This window comes from Daucus carota, chromosome 9 (genome assembly GCF_001625215.2).
Source record: "Daucus carota subsp. sativus chromosome 9, DH1 v3.0, whole genome shotgun sequence".
NCBI classification, from domain to species: Eukaryota; Viridiplantae; Streptophyta; class Magnoliopsida; order Apiales; family Apiaceae; genus Daucus; species Daucus carota.
In genome coordinates this window covers 4,562,204-4,588,196 of record NC_030389.2, presented here as the reverse complement: position 1 = coordinate 4,588,196, position 25,993 = coordinate 4,562,204, and the positions used below count along the sequence as shown (strand labels likewise).

General features: G+C 33.4%; 1 protein-coding gene across 4 annotated transcripts; it reads right to left on the bottom strand.

The window, feature by feature from the left end:
- Nucleotides 1–1,348: 1,348 nt before the first annotated feature.
- Nucleotides 1,349–25,068, bottom strand: LOC108202553 (DExH-box ATP-dependent RNA helicase DExH7, chloroplastic). Of its 4 annotated transcripts, none has more exons than XM_017371005.2 (34): nucleotides 24,672–25,067; nucleotides 23,364–23,469; nucleotides 23,090–23,277; nucleotides 22,491–22,580; nucleotides 22,007–22,160; nucleotides 21,549–21,922; nucleotides 21,058–21,276; nucleotides 20,832–20,943; nucleotides 20,441–20,635; nucleotides 19,921–19,997; nucleotides 19,278–19,400; nucleotides 19,052–19,138; nucleotides 18,488–18,588; nucleotides 16,527–16,584; nucleotides 15,697–15,762; nucleotides 15,055–15,137; nucleotides 14,776–14,956; nucleotides 14,550–14,696; nucleotides 14,358–14,459; nucleotides 14,090–14,242; nucleotides 13,606–13,710; nucleotides 12,653–12,793; nucleotides 12,455–12,544; nucleotides 12,298–12,354; nucleotides 11,079–11,162; nucleotides 10,051–10,149; nucleotides 9,802–9,942; nucleotides 8,635–8,705; nucleotides 8,108–8,177; nucleotides 6,385–6,477; nucleotides 5,616–5,825; nucleotides 4,962–5,054; nucleotides 3,098–3,220; nucleotides 1,349–1,933 (listed from the first exon to the last, which is right to left on the bottom strand). In XM_017371005.2, exons 1-34 carry the CDS (start codon nucleotides 24,939–24,941, stop codon nucleotides 1,856–1,858), a joined length of 4,341 nt encoding a protein of 1,446 aa, XP_017226494.1. In that variant the 5' UTR covers nucleotides 24,942–25,067; the 3' UTR covers nucleotides 1,349–1,855. The 4 variants fall into 4 exon arrangements, with proteins under 4 accessions (XP_017226494.1, XP_017226495.1, XP_017226496.1 ...); XM_017371006.2 differs by having other exon boundaries at nucleotides 22,491–22,544; XM_017371007.2 differs by lacking the exons at nucleotides 23,090–23,277; nucleotides 23,364–23,469; nucleotides 24,672–25,067 and adding an exon at nucleotides 22,808–22,866 and having other exon boundaries at nucleotides 22,491–22,544.
- Nucleotides 25,069–25,993: the final 925 nt, after the last annotated feature.

Genomic DNA, 25,993 nt, shown 5'->3' with positions numbered 1-25,993 from the left:
CATGGTATTTATAGTAGGCAAGAGAAGATTTTGGAGTGTTGAAGGCTGGTGTGCATGAAACAAGTACAGCTGCAATAGTGAATTACTATGCCTTCTCTTTGTTATTGCTGTTGTTTGCAGTTTTTGTTATTCGGCTGCTGTTTTTGTACAAATCTAATCAAGGACGTAACTAGTGACTCAGAGTGAGGTTGTTGAACACTATTAGTTTAGTTTGTAATTGTCTATATAAAATATTCAAGGACGTAACTAGTGACTCAGAATGAGGTTGTTTGACACTATTAGTTTGTAATTGTCTATATAAAATCTTCAAGGACGTAACTAGTGACTCAGAGTGAGGCTGTTTGACACTATTAGTTTCTAATTTTCTACATAAAATCATTTGACAAACTTTTATACGAGGTTCGCACTTGACAAGCAATTAATGTAGCCATTTTTGAACATTTTTTTATCAGTTTAATCCTAGATTTTTCGGAGATTATTTTTTAGATGTTATTAGACTTTGAGCATATTTGAATAGCCTTGAATTTTGTTATGAGCCATTTTCAGAGTAAACTAGTTTGTATAAAGGACTGCATGCATGTGTTAGATGAATGGGTATTGTTTTCTCTTGGTGTATATTAAACAAGTTTATCAGTAGGAAAGAAACTTTCAACTCGAGGAAGAAGATGGGTATGAAATGACAAAACTTCATTGTGTGGACTACAATGTCTTTGTCGCCAATTTCGTTTTGGAGATTGTTCTGATTGCAAGAGAGTAAAACTACAAGAGAACGACGACACCTCTTACTAATCTGCTTAATATATACCTCAGATATATGCTTCTTTCACTCTTTTGCTTTTAAGTATACTTCTGAGTTTAAGATTTCCCCCTTTACAGAAATTAGCTTCATTCCCTCGTAAATTTCTCCTAAAAATATTTACCTAAAAAAACAATTTCCGAAACATTAACATTCATCATTTTGCAATCATAACAAAATGTGAATATTTCTTTGATTCCTTGGGTTTGTTTGGTTTATTTAATTTCTCGTAAATATTGTTTTCACTTCACAAGGTAAACGAACAGATCATCTTTCTCTAAACAGTGTATTCTGAGAGACTAGAGGGGGAATCAACTTCAGTACCTCTGAAAACAAATAGGGAGAAATTTACGGAGTACTAAAGTCTAAACGGCTGATATAAAGCACTCATTCATGCCCTTTATGTAAAATATTTTGCTACACAAATTTAAAGAGCACTTGCATGGCAGCTCAGATTTTCAGCAAAAAAGAGAGGAAATGACCAAACTCACTAAGAATGAACAGACTTCTTACCAATGATACTGATGTGCTGAAGAGACAGGAAACCCGTAATTTAAATAATAAGTAATATTTATAAACTAATGCATCTGTATAGTTACATTCAAATGTACATTTAGTAAAACAGGAGCACCGCAGGGTTCTAGTCACAAATTTAATATTCGAGGTAGCAGTTTGATGCTGATTAGAGACTATTGTAAAGAGTTGTGCTGCTTTTCTTTTCTGCTACCTATTTATTATATTGATCCAGAAGAAGTCTTTTCTTTCAGTCTTTACAATAAATATAATGACATAAATAATAAGCACTTTACCGGTTAGAGGCTTGTTTCATTTTGCTTTATGAACCACAATACTCTCATAAAGCCAATTCATACACGTAAAGATGCCAAAGCTTTGAGTGACTTCAACTTCCCCATGTATTGATAGAAACTTCAGGACTCAGAAGTAGCATGTTGTTTTGTCATTTTGTTATTTTCTCATTTCTTTAAAGCAAAGACAAATGCATCTGAGTTGTATTCTATCTTTGGAAGCTCCATGTCAGAAGGAACTGCCCATTAATAATCACTTTAGGGGTTTGTCTTCTTCTAATAGAAGATGAATTATGGACCTCATAACCTCATTGTCAGCAATGGCTCTAGTCTGCAAAACAGAACAAATGATAGACATGGTTTCGAGGTTCATTTTTTGAAATAAAAGAATTACAGTGAGAATGATCTGTAAGAGATTAAACATCTTAATGCCTTCTAAACAAATATAATACAAGTACATGGTACGGTGGAAACATATAAAGTTCATATTTTGAAATAAAAGAATTACTGTGAGAATGACCTTAAGAGATTAAACATCTTAATGCTTTCTAAACAACAAAAATAATTTAAGTACATGGTACAGTGGAAACATATAAAGGCTCTTGCGCAATTAAAGACGACCAATATAAGTGTTTTTAGTAAAAGGATAGTTATTTGTATTGGTAGTAGCATGCAACCAGTACCTTAATCTTCCTAGAAAGGTTTTAGGAGTTTGCTGCAAGAAGAATTTCAGCTATTAAAGCTGTACATATACCTCAAACCCAAACATATCCATGTCTAGGCTTACAAAATTCCATATTGTCTCATACTTGACTCTTGAAGCATTTTGATTCAATGACAACCCAAAGTTAAAATGATAACGTGAACCTAGTACCACTTTAAACAGCAATTTTACTTGTGGTAAGAATGAGTTCTAATAAACCCACGTAAATAACTAAACCTAGAATGAAATTTTTAAAAAAATTTATAGTTAGGCACAAAAATAGAAGGGGTCGCTGACTGGATGATGACTCACTGAACAAATTAGCAAATTATGACATAAGAGAGAAAATCACAAAATATTAGATCAAAATTCTTTTTCCTTACTGAAGAAAAGATCCAGTGTGGGTAATTTAATTGTAAAAGAACTGAGAGGCATCACCCTCTGATAATGGCTTCTGAGTTCTATATATTTTCCAAGTAAATGAACTAAGATCGTCTAATATATTTATGGTCTGATATATGACTTTATTACTGTTTTAAGTTCTGCAAAAATTCTTGCTTCTCTTTTCTTTTTTCTGTGCTTATGGTGGTTTAAAACCTAAAATAGATGCTGCTACTTGATATGGTTTGAGATTTTAGTTGGCAGCTTTAAACAATTTCTGCAGGTATTTTCATAGATTTCTACAAATCTGGTCTTCCTTGCAACACATATTATCTTCTAATTCTGTAAGTGAATGCAGGGTTGTGTTGAGGAATTTTTTTCATGATCAAAATAAATATGTAAATAACCTACCTGTGGTTTTCCAATTAGCTCTTTCAAAATGGAATGTAGTGTTGCACGGAGTTCTTTAAAAAGAACAGCAGTCTGTGCAGGCGCCTTCAATTTTAGCCACCCATCTATAATGACCAGCCCAGTCTACAAAAAGGAAAAAAAGAGTTAAGAAAATAGAACCATATTTACTCTCTCCTCTTAAGAAGCTACAAACATAGCAAATACCTACATATACGTGCAGAATCAAAAGTCTAAATTCATATTTTACCATTCGTGCATGAAATCAAAAACTACTAGTAAACCTAGCACTATGAATTAATGTTATGGCTTGTAGAGTTTTATTGTGCTCAAGTATTGTCTCGTTTAAGAACTGAACCCCCAAATTTGTTCAAATTTGGCTCTTCTATAAACAAGTTGAGCTCAATAGTTCTTACTTCTTATGAAGCCGGACAATGAGCTACTTGTGAGCATCCCAGCTCATTTAGATCCCTACTTATACAAGATGCTTCTTAATAGAAAACTTCAGATGTGTCCTCATAACCATGTTGGGAAAAAGATCCATGGGCACCAAGTTTATGAATTTTGAGTCGCGCATTCAGAAAAATGTTGTGTGTTCATACTTGAGTTGGAGTAACAAGCTATCAATTTATAAACTAATTAGGTATCAGCTAATTAGTTATGTTTTAAAAAAAATTCTTTGATGTTTAATTGGAGGTGATAACAAAATAAAATGTGGGGGGTGTTTATCGAATTTCCACTACTTCTTACTCTTTACACTAGAATTGAATGAAACAAACAACGGATACACTTTATTCGGTACAAACCATAGAATCTGTTTGGGGTACTGTACCTCAGGTGCTGTCTCCTGTCAAATCCTTTGACTACAGTATTGTACACTTTAACTAAGTGAAAGACTACATACGAGATGAACTTATGACACAAAACAAGGCAAAAAGATAATATATTAACAAATAAACAGGAGAATGATGAAGATGAATTTCTAGCATTACTGTCACTATTAATGTATCAAGTCTATTGATCTCTATTAGTCGGACTCTCCGATTTTGTTGACATGCCCATGTGAACTGGACGTGATATGGCTCTGAGTATGGGATGGGCATGGGTGGGGCATCTGAGTCAGATCATTGACATCGGAAACAAACTCTTGACCTTACACCAATCTAATTCAAATTCAAATGTAAAGCATGTTGACAAGTTGCTAATATATAAAGCAAGGTCCTTGGAAGATTTATCTTTATACTACCCTATCTATTTGAAGCTTATATATTTGATATGTATGATCAAGTGAATACAATTCATTATCACCATTTCAGAAGATGTACAGGATAACTATTGAGTGTTGACGTTCTCTTCATGTTAGATTTGCCAGTCCCCAGTCCCCACAGCCCGTCCAATTTCGGATCTATATCCAAGAATCCAAAATTTTATAAACAAAAGTGAAATTTGGAACCCACCCAAATTCATCACGAGCCTAAGTAACAGAACAATTGATAATTGAGATTTCAAATAATAGACTAAAGGAAAAATCATAATTTGAGATTCTATACCTTATCAAGTTTAATTTATTATGTTTTTGCTTTGTTATGTGTACAATAATTTTGCTTCAATGCCATCAATAATATACTCATTCCTAAATATAATGTTGTTTCCCCTTTACCCACTTCCAAAAAGTAGACAATATTCAGAAAATGTGTGGTATTATACACTTACTACCCGAGTGTGATTAATAATGTAGGTGTTCAGAAAGAATGAGATTATTAAGAAAACATTTCAGTCATAATAATATACTCATAGTAGATAATTTTCAAACATGCGATAATATAAACCTTGTAGCCACCGGAGCGGTATGGAAGTAAAGATTTACCTGGTGTTGTAAATTTATGGAACCACCAAAAAGCAAAATAGAGTAAGGCGAGATGATGGTAGTATCTCTCAAAAACACCCTATTAGTCTCGACCTGACAAATGAAGGGGAAACAAACTATAACAATAAAATAAAGATTAAGAAATATTAGCAATAGCACCACAGTTTTAAAAATACTCAGATGCTGCGAAATTAAATGTGAAATAAGAACCTCAACCCGTCTTCCCACTCATGTGATTTATAAGAGACTTAACAAGCTTTGAAGGAAATTAAATGGTCTTCCAGGATCTTGGACCTAAGCTTTGATCCCCAATAACATTAAACAAAGAAATGGAGTACAGAGATCTTATCATTTGCACATGAATACAAGCTCTATGTCAAGCACAACTGCCCAAGAAAGGAAATGAAGTTCACCAAAGAAATAACTTTCTTATACATATTTAATTTAAGTCTCTATAGTGTTCACACGTTTTACTCTTGTAGAAAGATAATTGACTAAATAACAAAAGCTGTAGAATGAACCTCCATAGCTTGATAGTAATCAAGCCATTGCCCATTGCAAACTATTAATAACCGACAGTACGCCCAATATTCTTTGAAAAAAATTTTGCTTCTAAATCAGAATGACGAATAAGAATATTGATAATGTGCAAACCTTTTCAAGGAAGACAAGGAAGGGGTACTGCAAACCCTTTGAGTTACTATTGATAGATGAAGGGTGTATATGCACTTCTCTCTTTCCATCATACCAGACAGGTCTACCATGTGGTGAAGCAACAGAGTGTTTAAGATTCCCCAACACTGTCCCAGCAATGCCTTCTTCCATGGCAGCAACATTGGGATACAAACCTGCGCACAGTATGGCCTGTACCATCATCTGTTATTAATTCTATACACAATGCTTTATATTAATTTAAAGCACAATTACTGGTTGTCATAGACGTTAACATTTTTATGTATCAGCCGACGAATTTGGACAATGTGGAGTAATTACTACATATGGAGGCATAATAGGTTAAATCTTATATAGAAACTGAGGTGGAACTAATACAAACGAGAAGGATTACAATTTACACCTGCAACAAATATCAGGGAACAGAATAAAATTATTTAAAAAAACATCACTATCCTGGCCACAAGTTTATAGTTTTTTTTTTAATTTTGGAATCGCCTGAACCAAGATTATAGAATGCTGAGGAAAATATCTGAATGTCAAAAAAGATGCTCACAGAAACGTCCTGACAAACTTCATCACCAGAATGCATTGAATGGATTAAGTGTAATATAAAGGAAAGCTGGATAATCAAGTATAACATACACTGGAAATATGCTCGAGTTTAATTGAATGTATTCAAGGAGTAAAAGGCAAAACACTAGAAATTGCATCCAAAGATTTTGAATAGAAATATCAAAGGATTACTTACCCTCACAACTGAAAAATGATTAGAATTAATATTAAAGGGTTCCGACATATCAGAAAACCAACTGTCAAGCACATCTTTCCTTGTCCCATTTATCTGATAAAGGAAAGTAAAAGAAAAGGTATTAGTCAAAACTAATGGAAGAAAATAGAGATAATTAAACATAGAACTCACACTTTAATGTCATAAAGTGATTCAATTGTATTTCATGAATGACAGCTTCGGGAGGAGAAAATAACGTATCACTTCTAGCCTCTCATTACTCGGTCAATTAGAGAGCACACACATTTAGACAGTGGGAATATTATACTGCTTATTCAGCAAAAACATACTGTATTACAATAATAATAATCCAACTATCTAAGCACTCTAATAGCAATATAGAAACTTCTAGGGAAATTAATATAATCCAACTATCCAAGCACTGTGATAGCAATAAACTCCTAGGTACATCGCAAGGTATAGTAATTCTGATGCCAATCGATAATAACTTGTTATGAACTTTTGTTTTCCAAAATACTGATCAACTTAATTGTATGTCTTCTAAGAAGCAGGAGTACCTAATAGTCTTGATCAGATTTTGTAGATTATGTCCAACTATTGCATGCACGAGTATTGTTATGTATATAACAAAATAGATTGTAAATGTCTATGAAGCTTTAGATGGTGATTTAGACTTAAGAGCATCTCCAACAAGCTCTTCAAAAAAGCTCTTGAGTCAAAAAAATAGAGAGCATTAACAAAATTGAAGCTCCAATAGACTCTTGGAGGCTCTTTAAAACCTTAAGAGCCTCTTCTCTCTCCTCTCTTTTAAGAGTCTCCCACTCACTCTTAAGTAATATTTTATTATAAAGTAATAAAACCACCCACTTTCTCTCTCCACTTTTGTGTTGTACTCCTATTTAATAAAACTAAGTTAATAGTAAAATATTGTTTAAAGAATGGATATAAAGAGTGTTGTTGGAGATGGATGCACATTAAATTGTTAAGAATTAGTTTTTTTATATTATATTTGAAGAGGGGCTTAAGAGACTATTGGAGATGCTCTAAGAAACTAGTTTACAAGTAAATCTGATATATATATATATATAGGCAATTATATATATATATATATATATATATATATATATGGGGGTTCTCCATGGAGTGTGACTATATATATAGAAAGAAAGAGAGAAAGAGAGAAAGAGAGACAGAGAGAGAGAGCGTCACACTCCATGGAAAACCACCTTATACAGAGTCAAATAGAGAACACTTATACATACAACAAAATACATGTATCAATCTCATTATTCATCAAATATTTAATAAGTGACTCTAAATATTAACTTTTGTTCTTTTCCTCCAAAAAATCGTTGAAAATTAATCATAATATCCAAAGTGGTTTGCAGCATAACAAATTTAAAAATTAGAATTTTTGCTAAAGTTGTAAGTAGTTAAATTGTTTGTGCATGTTAAATATGATTAGTATTCTACATTAGAATCAAATTTTATGCATAAGTATGATGATTTTAAAATTATCAATGAAATTTTAAAGTAGAATCAAATGGTTCTCTGCAAGTCTCTATATAAGATGGCTCTCTATGGAAAGGTAACCTATATATATATAACTTACTTTGTGTATAGACATTTTGTTAAAAATTCAGAACTCAATGAAGACACTAACTAACTATGTAAGATAACAACCACAAGAACAGAAGTTCGAGAAAGGGCGTATCTGAATAACCTGGTAAGTTTTCGGAAGATTGACAAGACCAATATCTGCCAGCAAGGTTCCAAACTGAATTCGCATGTCTCTGAAATTACATAACTCCCAATAAGAATTTCTCAAGATAATCAATTAAAAAGAAACTCATAAAAAAAAAATGGATGCCTATTAAGAAAGAGATGCGCACATTCTCTTTTGCACCATATGCATTATTATAAAGTATTTAAATTATTAAGTGTGCTAGTACAAATATATAAGTAGGTGTTCCAAAGTTTCTCTTTCAAATTACTACAGCTTTAACGACTAAAATCCACATTAGAATGAAGAAACTCCCATTTCCAACCTAACCCTGAGGACCTAAATGTAATGCAAAATCACAAGAATGATAAATAATGTTGTGTGCTACTATTACAAGACGGCATACTTATAATCCAAAGATCTTTTCAAATTAGAACTATGAAATTGAGCAACTAATCGAGAATCAGAGTAATACTATCACTCATTGTAAGGAGAAAACAATAAGGGTTCCATAAAAGGAAGCAAACCTTATCATGTACATTACTGAACTGCTTAAGAAGTATGAACTACAAAACCTTTGCGCAGCTTTGCCTCCACTCTGGAAGAAGAGAGAAAGTTAGTGACTGTGATAATAATCTTTGCAGCACCTTGGCACAGCACAAGTTCCATCCAAGAAATAAATCATAACATAATCCACCAAATCAAGAAACTTCTTAGGTGGAGAAAGTATTTTATAATGCTAACCTAATCACATTTGGTAAAAGAGTATAATGGCAGAGGAAATACAAAAGTGCTTACATAAGTAACTGGCTAAGCCAAAGAATAAAGAAAGAGGATTATATCAAAGAAAATTATGTTGTGGTCGATAAATTTTCCGTTATTTATTCCATGTATATAGATTCCACACCATACCTACATAATAAAACCTCTGTGTTTAGAAATCAAGACTGAATTAAAACATTATTATATTCCTATGGGCTGTGGGTCTCTTTTATATTACCATCCTGATGGAGCTGGCAGGCTACTTGCAGCCTTGAAATGAAATTATGTGAATTCACATACTAGGAAAAGCAACTACATTGATACTCCGTACTCGACTGACGAGTATTCAGCTATAACTGCAAGTAGTCTATCATCAGCAGCATATAAGATACTAAGTGAATATCATTGTTTTGTCATATTAATCTGGACTTCTCACTCAAATTGTAGATTTAGTATTACGTTATTATCGAAGAAGAGAAGGAAAAAGACAATATGTGTCTTATTGCACAAGCTGTGTAAATTCTGATATTCAGTTTTGCTGGAAAGAATACCTTCAAAAGTCTATTTTTAAGCTTTGCGTCCTATATTGTCACAGGAAGATGTCCAAAATACCATTTTGAAACAAATGTCACTACTAAATGATTTCTTTAACTAATTAACAATGGTAAAAAAAATATAATATAATTAAACAAAAAAAATGAGTGAATAAAGATATAAATATATGTATACATTGGTTGAACAAAACAACGCACGACTAAAAAATTCTTTATTATATTTTAGTTAAAAAATGTAGGCTGTGAGGCAGTCAATCAGCATCTCTGTTTTAGGAAATATTAGATCTACATGTTTGTGATCAACCTTGTCTAGTTACTGTACTTTGGTTTCCCTTGCAGGGACAAAGGTTTGATCGGAGATTTACAGTAAGTAACTACCTCTCGCAGAATCTTTTCCCATTTTCTATATGCAACCATCATCACCAAATGGTCAGATTGCTTATTATTATTAACTGAATCACTTGCAACACCTGATTTATCTGTCAAAAGAGCCAACTTTGCTCTCTCAACAGTTTGCCTCTGCAACAAATACACAGTGACATGGTTATAGTAACTATGTCAAATAAGTTGATTATATTAAATTTAAGTAAATAGATAAAGCAGAACATAAGCCTAAAAGAAAGGAACCTCGTCTTTTGGATATACAAACGGCGATTTATAGCTCAGAAATGCTGAAATGGAAAGAATTGGAGATAGGCAACCAAATATCCCTCCATACAACATCATCTGCAGTTTTATTGTAGTATCAGACTATCAGCAAACAGCATTAGAAAGTTTACGACACTTATTCAATATATACTATGTAAAAGCACAGACATATAAATTACTTGCTGCTCAAAACACATGTAACTGAAGAAACTATGTCTATGCAAATTGAGGTTATATATTCATGGATGTGCATGTGTGAGTCTGCTAAATTGCTAATCAAGTAATATGAAGTAAAACTAAAAATCCCGTAATAAGATTCAACATAATAACAATATGTCCAAATGCTCGCAGGACAAAGGATTATTTTACATATAAACAGAACCTTTTTGTGGCGGTGGGTTGCATGGATTCAAACCCGGCTTATCCCGTAGCATGGAAGATGTGAGCACACGAACATAAAAGAGAAAATAACCTTTATGTTCAAATATAAGTGGATGGGTTTGCTTAGCTATACCCTATAGTAGAGTGCAACCATAAGGAGGACCACAACAACCATTCAGTAGAACAAGGATGTTGAGGGTAAAACAAGTCAATTATTTTAGCAAGTCCCAATATACCAAGTTAATTAGTTAAAATGGAAGGAAAACAAACAAACGTTTGAAAGACTATTAACACTGGAAAATAAAATAATCAGTTTTCATTGAAATCAAAAAGGAAGATAACCCACTAATTTTGAATGAAGCCCTAGGAAATAGCACAGAAGAAGTGGGGAATGTGCAGATTTACTGAGCTTATTATATGATTCATGAACACATAACAAAGAATGTCAACTCAAAGACTTCATAAGATATTGAGGATGGCTAATTGAATTTATTCTATATATTAACATTGTGATAAACAAATTCTGTTATGAGTACTTTTAAAGTTTCCACATTCCACAAGACTCCACTAATAATCAATATCTAATTAGTCAAACTATTTATCATTTGTCATGATAGGTGTCACACCTTTCCAATTAAAACATCCACTGGCAGTTTAGCCAAATGATACCCAAGAGGTGTTAATTCTTCATCTCCTTCAAGAGCACCAACCTATCATAATCAGATACAGTTAATCATCGCTTAAAAAATTTAGTAGAAAACAAGTACAAAAATAGAACGACGACTAAGAGAACCTCAACTGTCAATAGTAGTTATTCATATATTATTCAACACAGTCGTTGTTAACTATAGATTTCATAGTAAATTTCCCTGTTAACTTAAAAGTTTAAGAAAAATGACGAAGGTGATAAAAAAAAATGGATGCCAAATATCTAATAGTAACTAATAGAAACTTTATTACTGAATAAATTTCGATGAAGTATAATTATCATGCTTGCTTTAGATCCTTCATGGAAATAGATAAGTTTAAGTATACCTTTTGAAGATATATCATGCAAAAATATAAAGTCCATTCATAAAACAAATTAAACAAGAACTAAGTGTATGACTGAAAAAACATACAATTCATGGACAATAATTAAAATTTAGGCATAAAGTTTTGAGTAAGATCTTCCTCACTCAAACTATATACATGTAGTAATAGATGAGTTTATAAACTTTGGTACAACTATATCATTACTTCATTATTACAATTAGAAACTTTGTTGAGTACTAGATTTTCAATAGCAAAATATATAAAAGCATGAAGGAAGAATATAACACTTTTCAAATATAAAAGGTCCTCGAAATATTTTTTCACAAAGTGGCAGGGGCACAGGTAGCATCAACACAAAGCTTGGGAAATATCATCCTGGATTTAAGCGGCCAATATTTTAAAGCGCTAAGAAGGACATCACCATTTATTAAATCGCACAAAACCAGCATATGAACAAGAGTGCTTAGCAATATAGAGCTCCTTCGTATGAATCTTCGTTAGATATGCATACATCAACCAAATTAATTGTCGACAATGACATCTATCTAAAACCCTTTTGCTATATTATAACCCGGCTAAGGACACATTTTCATGTAGCTTAACTTAGTGGGATGTACCGAATTGAGCAAGAAAACAATATATGAATTTGTCTTCAATTATTAGAAACTACATTGTATATGAAAAGGCATATAACTATAGATAAATATCAAGAAACTGATATTGTACCAAAAATTATGATCTCAGCAGGCAGCACTGCAGAATGAATGGCAGAGGTAAAATGATTTCTTGGTATAAGCAAGTTATAAGTACCTCATACAACAAAGAAATGGCCGAGGTGATAGCATCTTCCTTTGGAGGTTCCAAGGCCTGAGTAAATTATAGAGAGTAGGAAGAGATGTTATACTAACAAACAACATTATTAAAACAAAATACTAACTCAGAGATTAACAGCCAAAATTGAAATTACCTCTGACAAAAACAACCTTATGTTACCAAGAGAGAGTAATTTAATCTGTAAACACAACTCAACCAAAGGCATCCGTAGCATCTCAGGTTGCTTGAAAATATTTCCAAACAATCACCATATAAGTGAAACTATTAGTTCAAATTGCCGACCAAATACATTGGGCAGTATACAATAATTATTTTTTAATAGAACAGAAACCTGAAACGGGCGCATGAGATGATCATATCTGTGACGTGTATACATGCAAAAGCAGCTTCCGGGTTTCACACGTCCAGCTCTTCCTCGTCGCTGTCTTGCATTTGCTTGAGATATCCAATCCTCAACCATGCTAGTCAATTTCTAGTAAAAACCAATTAACACATTGAGACAAGGACAGACAACTATACTCGGAAACTATACTGAAGTGATAGACTGCAGTTGTTCATCTTCTTATTTGAGGGCTATAAAAAAACAGGGAACAAAGGAGTCAAAACTCCAAATTGCTTGAAATTACACAAAACCAAAGCGAAAAAAAAGTTGATCTCATATTCAAGTGTCTACGCAGATCAGGATGTAAGTAACCGTAAAGGTAACATAGATGGTAGGATCCGGAAGTAATACTACTTATCAAATATTTAACATAAATGCAAGATATCAGCTGATTAAGATCAGGAAGAAAATGAATTTTCTGCTTCTCAAGATGAACACTCTCTAAAGTATCTCAACAAAGAAAAGACAGAATTGATTTTCAAATCCTTTCCTCCCCTGTGAGGTCCTTACTCACACACCAGATATAAGGAACACGCATGATAATATAAATGAAAACTAAAGTTACATTTACGAACTCCATGATCTAATAAAAAACAAGATCAGAGCACAGACAGTTCAATAACTGTCTTCAAATTAATGTGTGCCTTTAAATTGGATGTTTATGGTAACTATAAACATACAAGAAATGCAGAAGTAACTTTTGATGTATGCACACAAAAAAGTGCCAACCACAATTATTGATGGAAAAAAAATAGAAAAGCAAATTTTACAAATTATTCGAAATTTTTGTGTAACTAAGTAATACAACAGATTCATGCGGTCACATGCCTACAGTTTACTGAACATTTTCTTATGTATCAAGCAAACGCCATTACAATCTCCAGTAATAAACTGAAACCAACCTGCTGTGGATTATAACGATTTTCCTTGTGCTTGCCACAGTCAACCACATATACCACATCATCAATTGTTATACTAGTCTCTGCAATATTTGTTGCGATAATAACCTGGGAATGTAATCGTGAGTATCATCAACAAATTAGCTAAAAAAATAAGAAAATAAAAAAGAAACCACCTTGACCATTTAGCAATCGAGTATGACTTTTACTCTCCTCCCATACACAAAAAGAGGCCTATATAGGTTCTTTGTGGAGTAAACATACCACATTAATGAAAAGTTTCCAAAATGATTTCAATAAGAAAACCACAGCTAAGCAAAATTCAAAAAGATTATGGGATAAACATGAAACCAGAAAATAAATTAAAAATTATTTATTCATTTGGGATGTGCAAGAACAGAACTACAATTTGAAATCTAATATGTACATAATTAATTCTTTTGAAGCAAAAAATTACCAGCTAGGAAGGGAACGCAGGAAGCTCTACCTTACGGATGTTACTCGGAGGTCGTGAAAACACCTTTCTTTGATCGGCAGATGCTATAGACGAATGCAACGGAAGAAGCCACTCTGTTGATGGACCGCGAAAGCGGTAAGAAGCAGCCAGCTTATCATATAACAAATGAATTTCTGAAACTCCCTGCAGAGTAGATACAGTAGCAATTGTATATAGATCAGATAAAACAACAAAGTTGTCCTTGCGCCTACTTACAGATATGTAAAGAAGGACACAACCCATTTGCCAATGAACTTACCGGTAAAAATACGAGTATGGCACCTTCAGGAGAAGTTTCATCAATGTGGCATACCATATCTTCAAGAAGATCATAATCAATAACATCTTCATTTAATCTTTTCTGTCAAGGAAGACGTGAAAGGGCAAAACTCCATCAGTTCATGGTTTCACCAAAATTTCATAGAAAAGGAATACTGGATTTAGTAAGTACCAAATTCTGCCTAGTTTGCTCACTGTAGTTCCCATAATATGTTGGTTCATAATATGGATTAATAGAATCTTCGTAGAGCAAAGACTCGTCACCCCATCCAGATAAGACCAGATTTTTTTTCCCTCTGTGGTTAGTAACAGGAGCACCCTGAGGTTGACGTCAGAATTAAGTCCTTAAAAATCAAATCAATAACCAAAGAAATAAAAAAGTTAAATAACCGATATACCCTCTGTTTGGATGTATCATTTCTTATGGAAGCTGGAGAATCAGAGGAGAGACGGTAGTTAAGACTTTCATATATATCCTCTAAAAAGCAAGTAGACACGGGATGTGTCCGACCTTCAGCAGTAATAACTGGACAGTTGCCAAAATATCGTGAGAACATTTCTGAATCAACTGTTGCAGACCTACAGGGCACAGAGCATAATTGTAAAAAATATCACAGAAAAAAAAAATAACAGATATTTTATATATAAGTCACAATATTTCCAAGTTGCAACCATACATAAGAATTACTTTCAATTTGTGTACCCTGTCCTTTGATTGCTTCTCAATTAGCTTCTTTAGAACAATCAGTAAAAAGTCACCCTGTTGCACAGAAAATAATATGTCAGCTTTGTACCTGATCTATATTACAATTGCACTCAAACGTATGTGAATTTTATATGACCGTAATTGCATTAAGAATGACATATGAGACAAATGGATCCCACAAGACAAGGAGGTTAATACAAGTATACAACTACCTAAAGTCTGACAGATCTCCTACTCTGATTCTCCCAAAACATCATTGAAGACAGATGGAACCTCACAAGATGTAAGAGACTTGCCAACGGATATACATAACAAGACAAGGAGGTTTATATATCAACTACCAAGAGCACTGACAGATCTACAACTCTAACTCTCCCAATACATTTTGGATACAACAGAGCCTTGGCATTCCCCGGTTTACCCAAGAACATATACTTTTTATATAAATCCTTATGCATCACACCCTCAAAAATATCATTATTCCTCACACCTCAAATGTTATGAAATCATGCCCTATCCAACCCAGCTCTATCACTCTTAATATTAATATTTGATGTGCAATCAGGCTCTTAATGTTTGTTTGAACACAATATTGAATCTAAATATTACTCACCAGGAGTGATCGTTCATGTACTTCATCAACTATGACATGGGTAAGATCAGACATATCTTTGTCCCCCTGTAAAATATGATTATTAGAAATTCCCATATTTTTTTGATTGTAGTGAGTACATATCTTACTAAATTTTATATATATATACATACATATATAGATATATATATATAATGCATACATTTCGAAACATCAAACTGACGTGTATTACTATTAATATTTATCTTTTAGACTGTAGTGCATAGAATAATATAGTCGCCATATACAGTCAGCTCATGAGAATAGAAGAACATTATGACAACGCAATTAACTCTGCGAGCAATTACATTCAAAGATTTAAAAAAGAGAATAAGGAAATAACAAATAGCTCCTCGATCCTGAACATTAGGAAAAGACACCATATATTTTTTTAAATTGGAGGCTCTGGTGAAATGACCAATTTGTGCCTCTGAAGTAGGAGAACTCCATTTGCTGGATCCAATCGAAGGGTCAGAAAGAAGTAATCAATATTCATTCAGAAACTTGATAATTTAAACATCCTATTAGAGAAAATTATATTACTCACTCAATTTCATGATTCATATCAAGTGCATGTATTCAACACAATCTAGAAACTTGTTCCTTCCATCTTAAAAAGTCATATAGTCAAAATTTATTCTTCTATCAAAAAATGCTCGTTAATATCATAATTCATAAGCAATCACAGTTGTGAAGCATGTTATTTTCCAGGTAAAAATTAATAGATTAACATTCATACTTCCATTTTTACCATAGCTAAAGGTTTGTCACTACGTAAAAAAGGGAAAACAAAAAATTTAGATCAAACCTACAGCGAACTTTCTCAGAAGAATGCCAGTAGTACAGAAAAGAAGCTTTGTCCTCTCATTCCTAAAAACAGGAAAAAATTAATCGCAAGTCTATGAAATTTAATTGTGCTATATATGATATGAGTCGACGATCTTACAAATATTCACATGTTCAGCAAGAGAGCATTTAGAAATTTATAAAACAATTTAGTGCTAATAAATCTTGGCAGGACTTCTTTGGAATTTTGGATTTTTTAGTTTCACACACTTCATTTATTGATTCTAACTTCTGACAAGTACCGCTGGTAGTTGCCTTGAGAGAAAAGCATGCCCTGTCAGAGCATTAAAGTAAAAAATTTAAAATAAAATAAAAAGTTAAATTAATTGGTGTTTTAGTCCAGTCCCAATGAGTAAACATAGATTGGTTTGGTATTGCCAATCAGCTGAAATTAAAGTCTGGGTCCTGTATTTTCCATTTTTCGTATAATGTGCAAACAGGACAACCAATGGTGATGGACAAAACTACCATTTTTTACCACTTTTTTGACAGGAACACCACTTCGCATGCAGATGGCCAAAAATACCAGCCTGAAACACATTCTTAAAATGTGTATCCTCAGATATGCATTCTTAAAATGAATATCCTCAGATAGGCATTTTTGAAATGGGTGTCGCATGTAAATTATCTTTCTTATTTTTAAGAAGGGCTGCTACGCATTCTCATAATGGGTAATCCCACAATACGCATTCTAAAAACAGGTATCCTTCTTAAAATTTTGTTTTCTTGCTACCCAATGTGAAATGCATATCATATACAGCACCACACCGTCATCTACATTCTACACACCAACTCCTATTCAACACCAACACTGCCTCATCATCAATCACCCCCGACAAGAAATTCTAGGCATGAAATATAAGTAAATCCGATTACCCATTCTCAAAAGGAGCATCATGATGGTATTTTTGGCTTTCAATTTGAAAATTGGTATTTTTGTACAAATATGTAAAAATATGGTAATTCTGTAATTTTTCCAACAACTAACAAGAACTCCAGAGCCATTTGATGCAAGACGTAGATGCCCTTTAATACTTAACATATAGGACAGCTTAAATTTCATCAAGGTAGTAACATATGTACATAGCTATGCCTGCTACTTACTATTACAATTAGTTTATTAAGAAAACTTGACCCAGAGTATGAAGAGTAGCACTTGCAATATTAAAGTTACTCCTTGAGGCTTTTATTTGGATCAACAAGGAGTCTGAGAATTGACTGATATTAGATTACTATTATGTTCTTTATTGACATCCTGATTAAGGGCGTATAAATTGTTTATCACCTGATTAAGGACACCCTTCTATGCTAAGCTTTTAGCCTATATGTTGGCCTGACTGCCAGCTTACAAGCTCCACCACACAGAGCCTGCAGCCAATATATGAAGCTAAATCCTTTTGAAGTAAACATTAATAACTGCGAAACTACTTTTCAGAATAATGAGGACATACTATAGAATGAAGCCTTTTAAGAGTCCCCACTGGACCAATTCCAAAATCTCCAATCATAATACAACTTCTAAAGGATCACGGCAATCAGTGCAGAACTGGTTGTACTTGCTATAAAAAGTATCACCAACACTAACTTTCAGATCGACAGACACGACCCAGGTCTATTTGATTTGGGTTACAAAAAAATATAACGTATCTGCGACAGTTGTGAGAACCTTATCATATATCCAATGTTTGCTACTTTTTGAATCAAAGTTATGTCCCAACATGCCCTGGGAGAATCGCGAGACATAGCAAAAATATCTAATATTTGATGCCTAGTATATTATTATGAAAGGAAGGAGCCGCACCATGACAACGATTATCACAAATGCAACTGCTTATAATATCTACATACACAGCATATAGGGTCTACATAGTGCATTAAGTAATCACTAGAGTAATCACTTCGAAGAGTAAATAAAGCAAGTGATCACCTAGCACTATCCAAACGAACTTGGTAGCCTACTAAAGAATCATTTGAACCAGGAGATGATTCGCATCGCTCATCGGCAACTCGTTCAGCAACAGATATGGCCTGTAAAACAATACAGAATTTAATATCAGCTACACAACACAGCCGTCAATTCAAGCATTTGTGAAGAGGTTTGCAAAGTGATAGACATCAAAAGAGCTCTATAGCCTCTGCCAGTTCATTAATGTTGTAAATACAGATTAAAACAAGCTACAAAGAAGAATTCAATTCAAGAAAATAAGCAGAGACATATATTTAACATGAAGAAAGTAAATACTAGAGAAACGTTTTAAGGAACCCAATAAAATCGAGAAAGATTTACCACCACTATTTACAACATAAAATTAATTACTCTAAATGCAAGATAGGCCCAAATAATAGAAGATACCCCAATAACATGTGACACATTACAATATGAAGTATTAATGGAAAAATATATGGGAAAGGAGTGAAACTGGTGCAACTAATTATTAAGTGTTCTTGATGAAATGGCTTGGCAATATTGCATAATAAAAGTTATGCTGACCGCTATTCTCCTTGGCTGTGTGCATATAATATTACAATGTCCACCTCGTCCTGCTTCGATCACGTCATCTAAGATAAATTGTGGAACCTGCACAAAAACCATTTTAGACTTAACAGATTTTTACAATCAAAATCAGAAAAAGGAAAGGGTGCTTCATTGACGAAATTGATGCATTAGAACATTTAGGAATAAAGTAAAGACAAAGAATGTAAACAATTGTTTCAACCTGTGTAGTCTTTCCACAACCCGTCTCCCCACAAACAACAAGAACATTGTTCTCCTTCAACAGGCGCAATATATCATCTTTTAGCTCAGCAATAGGAAGTTTAGCTCTGGATTCTAACATCACCTATACATAAACAAGCACAATTACTCGTTGATTGGAGGCATAAATTAGGAGAAGATGAAAAAAAGTAGAAGCACCAGCTTAAGAGGAAATTATACCCCAAACATGCTCTTATCGAAGAAGTCTTAGAAATTTAATTATTATTTTTTGTTAATAGGAATTTGAAAATTAGGTATAAACATTTTAAACATATCGGGCAGTTGCAAGATGAATTGAGAATTAGTTCTAGGAAAAGTCAAATATTGATATGAATGCAGAACCTTTTAAAAAGAATAGCAACTGTATTAAGTTAGAAGTTACACTAAAAAGCTTTTTGCTACAGACACCAAGACCTAGACATTAACTGAACATACCAGATATAACGGGCAATATTTCCTATCAGTGTCAAGATTTACGAAATTTAGCAGGAACTTGACAATAAGATGAGAAGTAGCTGTCAAAGCCACTTTTTCACCCGAGTCCCATTCCCTTGAGACAAACTGATTTATATATGGGTCCTACTTTTAGTATTTTAAAAAAAAACCTTGTATTTGTCTGTTTTCTTTTTGTTCTCTTGTTTCTGTGTCAGATAAGAACTCTCTGCCTCTATTTGATTGAATCCTGCAAAATAAACATAGTTAATAAGCAATCTTCTCAGAACATCATATTGAAGTCATGAGCCAAGAAACTTTTCTGCCTCAATTGAAAGCAATTAAAAAATAAATTAACTAAATAATAGAGAAACTGCTTATTATCAATTCAGAGACTGCATATGATAATGATAAGTATGATCAGCATCAAACCAAATGGCCAGTTTATCTCCAGAGAACTCAATACCTTAACGGTAAATAAAAGCAAGTAAAAAGCACCAAGGGTGTAATATATATAATAGTACTGGTAACCCTCTCTTCCCTTACATCCTTCAAAATTCATATATACTATGGATTTCAATGCAATATATCAGTAGACGCAAATATATCATTGAAGTGAAGATCAGACTTCAATGAAATATATCAGAAGACGCAAATATATTGAAGTGAAGATCAGAAGGCCAATAAACATACTTCTGGACTTTGGATCAGCAGTAACAGAAACTGAATTTCCATTTCCTTCTTCAGGTTTTTGTTGCATTTCCTTAAGAGGACTATTCATATGTTCAGCAGGTGGAACAGCATCAGTTATGTCGATGTTCAACAATGAATCTACAAATCCGGCCCTTCGGTCTGCTGCTTTGTCATCTACAATTTCTGAGGATTCCCCTATGAGTTAATAAGGAATAACACAATTATTAGGCAGTAGATCTTTGACCAATAATTAGCAAGTGAGACATAAAGACAATATCTTATAATAAAATGATTTTGTAGCTCAGATAACAATTGTAGAATGTTAAAATACTTAGTTTTATGTTCATGTCCTTTTATTAATAGATAGCACTAAGATATTGAGATATGTCACCTTCAATCCACTCTAGAACAAATGAAGCATATGGCTCCGTGATTGTTACATGAATAGGGAGGTCAGGAAACAGGCTAAAAAGAGCGAACGCTGCAACTGCATTCTGTGCATCCTTTAATATGGAAAATAAATACCAGTGAGTTATATGTAGCAATAAACATAAAATGTTGACCTTGAAGACAACATTCTATAGATATTTAATTTGGAACAAAGCCAAAAGGTATACCTCAGCAGTTTTAAAAGTATCATTTTCAGTAGGTAGTTGAAATGAAACAAGTCCTCCAGCTTTTCTGCTCTTACCTCTGCCACTAGCCTTGCGTAGTACATTGACAGAGTATTTGGGTCCCTGGCCTTTACCAGGCAATTTGTTGTACTTAGGTGGTTCCCACCCTAATTTTTGACAAAATTGTTGCAGAATAGCCTTAGGAATCTTTTGTGGGTCCCCCTGCATAAATAGACAATGCCAGCATTTTGGCACAAATTACATATTAGCTAACTACATGAAAGTCAGACCAGAATCAAATTATACATTATAGGTTTGTAACGCTTGCATCCAGCCATCATAAGATTGTCCATCAAAATAAACAAAGGAATAAATAAATAGAATCGAGAATAATATGGAAGAAGACAGGGTACATGTAAGCTCCCATTAAGAGTCAACTTCAGTCTTTAATGATGCAAGTGTTATCGGAAAAACACATTGCAAACAAATACAACCTTTTTCCAGATGCCCTCTAATTTCTCCAAGTTCTTCCCAGAGGATAATTCTCTTATCTTCTCTTTCTTTTGGAGTTTCATCACTTCTGAAGGAATCACTTCGTTGGGTAAGGAGTCTTCAAAGAGCAAATTTCCTAGCTCTATATCTCCTGATTCATCTTCTACAGCACCTTTATCAGTACTAACACTTTCCTCAGAAATATCTTTTGGGCTACAGCTCTCGTCAACATTCTCAACTTTTGACTCCACCACATCTTCTGCGTTAGATGGATTGTTATCATTAAGATGCTCGCAAGGCGGTAAATCGCTAGTTTGTTCAGACCCGTGGTTGTAAGTAGTTTCATACACAGAGGACAAGAGGTCATCAGATAGTCCTGCTCATTGCATCGACTCACTAGATTAGGAATATAAATCAGTAAATATTGCAAGAATGACATCATGTGCAGTTTAACTTTGACCTAAAGCAGATATCTCTTGCTTGAGCTTGCGAATAATTTTCCCTGCGTCTTCCTGACCTTTTCTGTCTCCTCTCTGTTTGGCATTTAAAGCCTCTAATCGTGCATCATGATATTCTTTGACAATAGAATCGGGATCAGACCTTGATTTTAAAACCTATCAGCATATGCAAAACACACTCTAAGACTCGAGGACAAAAAAAAAATCGTTTGTAGGTACATTTAAGAAAATTGAGTTGCGGTGAAGAATAAAAGAGAGCTATAATTCAAATTATTAGAATTTTAACAGCTTGGTTATGATTAGACATATGCATTTGGTAAGAAATAACTTTAATATTTAAGGATAAAATTGTGATTTATGGAATATCTTCAGAGCTCATAATTCGGACACATGCAAAGATGAGTGTACGAATCACGAAAATGTAAGTAACTAAGTATGACAGAAATAGATTCTGGATTTAAGGTATTACCCAGTGAATGTAAGTACCTGATCCGCGGAAACCTTGTTCATCTCCTCAGCTTCCCAAGTGTCAAATTCATCCTGCAGTTTGTTCAATAAGAACTCTAAGCAGCGCGCCTAAACCAAATTACAATGCTGTCACTATATCTACGAGCTACTAAAGAATAGTAATTGATAGTTGACCTACAAAGTGTATACACACAAGGACAAGGATGAGCTAAAAACAAATTACTTCGACAAAAAACTTCGAAAATACGCTATACTGTCTGATATACATGAATAACATCTATGTTAAATGCATGATCATTCGTCTAATAGACATAAAAATCTTACAAAAGCCAGACCTAATTTTTCTGGTCTTCAGAATAAATGGTCATAAGTTCCTCCTGCCTTCAGTAGCCATGATGGCATTATAACCTTCAATGTATGGTAAAAACTAACAAGTGACCTAAACAATAAATACTCTTTCAATATTTAACGACTGTGGGTATCCAAGAAGATGAATACTAGAGAAGATGCACTATAAAGATATACTTGAGAGATGAGAGTTCTTGGAAACAAATAACAATTACAAATTCCAGCATTGAGATATTAGAAATCAGAAGTTTAAAATTTCATTATAGAACCTCCTCTTGTTGCTGAACATATTGACGTATCCAATCTGCTTGAGACGGTTGCAATGAATCCAAAGTGTCAGTCTCCTGCCGGGCCTTAACTTGAATAGAAACCTTAGACATTTCATCTTCAGTAACAAGTGATGATTCCACAGAAGGTTTCCAGTCTTCTTGTGCAATCGATAGTATGCCAACAGAACCTGCTTGATTTATTTGGTACAGAATTATATAACACTTCGACTTGCAACTAAGAACTTCGTCTATATGCTCATGTAGTATGAAATACCTTCATTAGCATGTAATGAAGTGCCACTGGAAAATTTGGAAGGAAGCTCATTCCCATCTAAATTCAAGCATAGCCAATCCAAAGCAGCCTCAAATGTAGCATTCTCCTTCTCAACAAAAAAAAAAATTACTTAATAGAGATGTATATTGATACTACATCTCTTAAAAAAGGTAAATTTGGAAGCAAAACACCATCATTTCCAGTTTTAAGCTTGGGCCCTGTTTGGAAATTAGCGGATTGAATTAGCTATTTTGACTAGCTGATTGAAGCAGCTGTTTTGACTAGCGGATTGAATTAGCAATTTCATATGGAAATATTCGGTAAATAGTTGTTTGATTAGCTTATTGTACTTTAACTAGATACATGCAAATCCTGTAATTGAAAAAGCTCTTCAGAGTAGCTTTTTAAGTCAAAAATACTACTTCAATCCGCTAACTATCAAACACCAATATTAGATGATTCACATGGTCCAACCTCTTATATGGCCTAAACCTCTGGTTTTTTCCTCAAGCCTATAACTTCCAAATATACATATGTCATGCTCAATATGATAAAGTTCTACTAATATCGTCGTAATTACCTAAAGGGATAAGTACCAGAGTCATCGCTCGTTTCCTCCAACTATTTCAAATTAGCCACTTATTACAAAAATGAATCAATCTGATCACTAATTTAAAATTTTGTATCAACTTAGTTGGTTTTTAAATTTTGTATCAATTTAGTCATTGGAAGATGGTTCACTAAATACAAATTTTCAAATTAGTGAGAAAAATGAGTCACTTATATTATTAGTGACTAATTTGATACATTTGGACAAGAGATGATTACTTTGAAATTAATGTCATTACGTAAATGCAAAAATAATTAAATCCTTCACTCAAAAAACCAACTCAATAACTTATAACATAAACTGATTCCAATTCACACATGCAGATAAAAAACCTAAAATTAAAGAAAAGCACCAGCATTTCCAGTTTTATGCTTTAAGGATTCTAACAAACCTAGTAAAACTCATATATATGTTGATTGTCGTGCTCAACATCGAATTCGTAAAGTTCTTTAATTTCACCATAATTACCCAAAGGCAAAAAAATATTGCTTCAGTCGATAACCAACTCAAGAACTTATAACACCAGCTAATTCCAATTCACAATACACTTTAACCTCGCGACCATAAATTTAACTAATTCATCCGAATTCCACAGCATAAAACAACTCTATACCTAACTCACATTCATTCATCAATCAATTAAAAATACCTAACAAAACAACAATCAACTACAAGTCTACAAATATGTATATAGTGACCTTAAGAGCAGAGAGAGCTAGTTCAATCTGCTGATCAGTGAAGCCTTCGCACGACAGCTTCTCGTAAACTGTTCGAAGCTTCTTCGCCTTCTGAGCTTTGGAGAGCGAGTCGTCGGCCGGAGAAGGCGTCGAGCGGCCGGAATTGAGGAGGAGTCGCCGGAGACGAGTCTCGTTCTCGGCGGAGATTTGAAGTTTGGGACCTGAGGAAGATGATGACTGTGATGATGATGATGGCTTGTGCTTCTGCTGGTGCTTCTTCTTTGGTGCCATTTTTGTGCGCTTGATATACTTACAGAATTTGTGTGTATAGGTTTGCAGGTGGTTTAAGTTTTGATGAGTGGGCCTTGTGTTTCAGACCGATCAGAGATCCTGGGCTGATCCATTTTCAGGGCTTGTGCTTTTCATTTTAACGAGTACCTTTAAAAATACTTTTTATTCAATAATTTTGTAATAATTTGTGTGGTATTATATCTATTTGTTCATCACATTATCTGGGATATATTACCTATGTTACATATTTAACATTTATTTATTTGAAGATGCATTTCCGTTATAATTATGTGTTTTTTTAACTTTTTTAAATATGCAAGATGTCGTGTTCCGATATGGTTGGTTATATTTAAATATTTAAATAATACTTTTCAAGTTATTATAAATAATATATGTTATTTTAATAAATCTTCTAGGAGAGAGTAACTTTTTTTTTTGATAATCGAATAGAGTAACTTTAAGTGTATTAGTTAAGTAAAATTTGTTTAACCACTAAGGTTATACATTGTGATAATATTCAATTATATTTCAAAAATAATATGTTGTTATTATTTAAAATCGATACAAATAAAATTTATTATTTTAATAATATGCTAAGAGGTGACACGTGATTTATTATTTTAATATGCTAAGAGATGACACATGGAAACGGTAGCTACTAACTCCAGATCATGCGTAGGATACTTTTATTTATGTTGTTTGAGTTGCCTAGATGCATATGCTATTATTTTATCATGTTGCATCAATACACAACCCAAACGTTTATGAGAAGCATCGCTGAAAATAACAAATTCTCCTCTTTTATCAGGCAATGTTACTCTTTCCCTTAACTCTTGAAAACTTTGTTCACATTTATCAACCCACTCAAATTTTTCGCTCTTCCGCGTAAGTTTTGTCAAAGGGTAGTAACTTTTGAAAAATCTTTACGAACCTCTAATAATAACCAGCTTATCCCAAAAAGCTTCTGACTTTCGTAGGTGTCTTTGGTCGTTTCGAGTTTAGCACGCCTTTAATCTTAGCACGATCTACCTTTATTCCTTCACTACTTACAA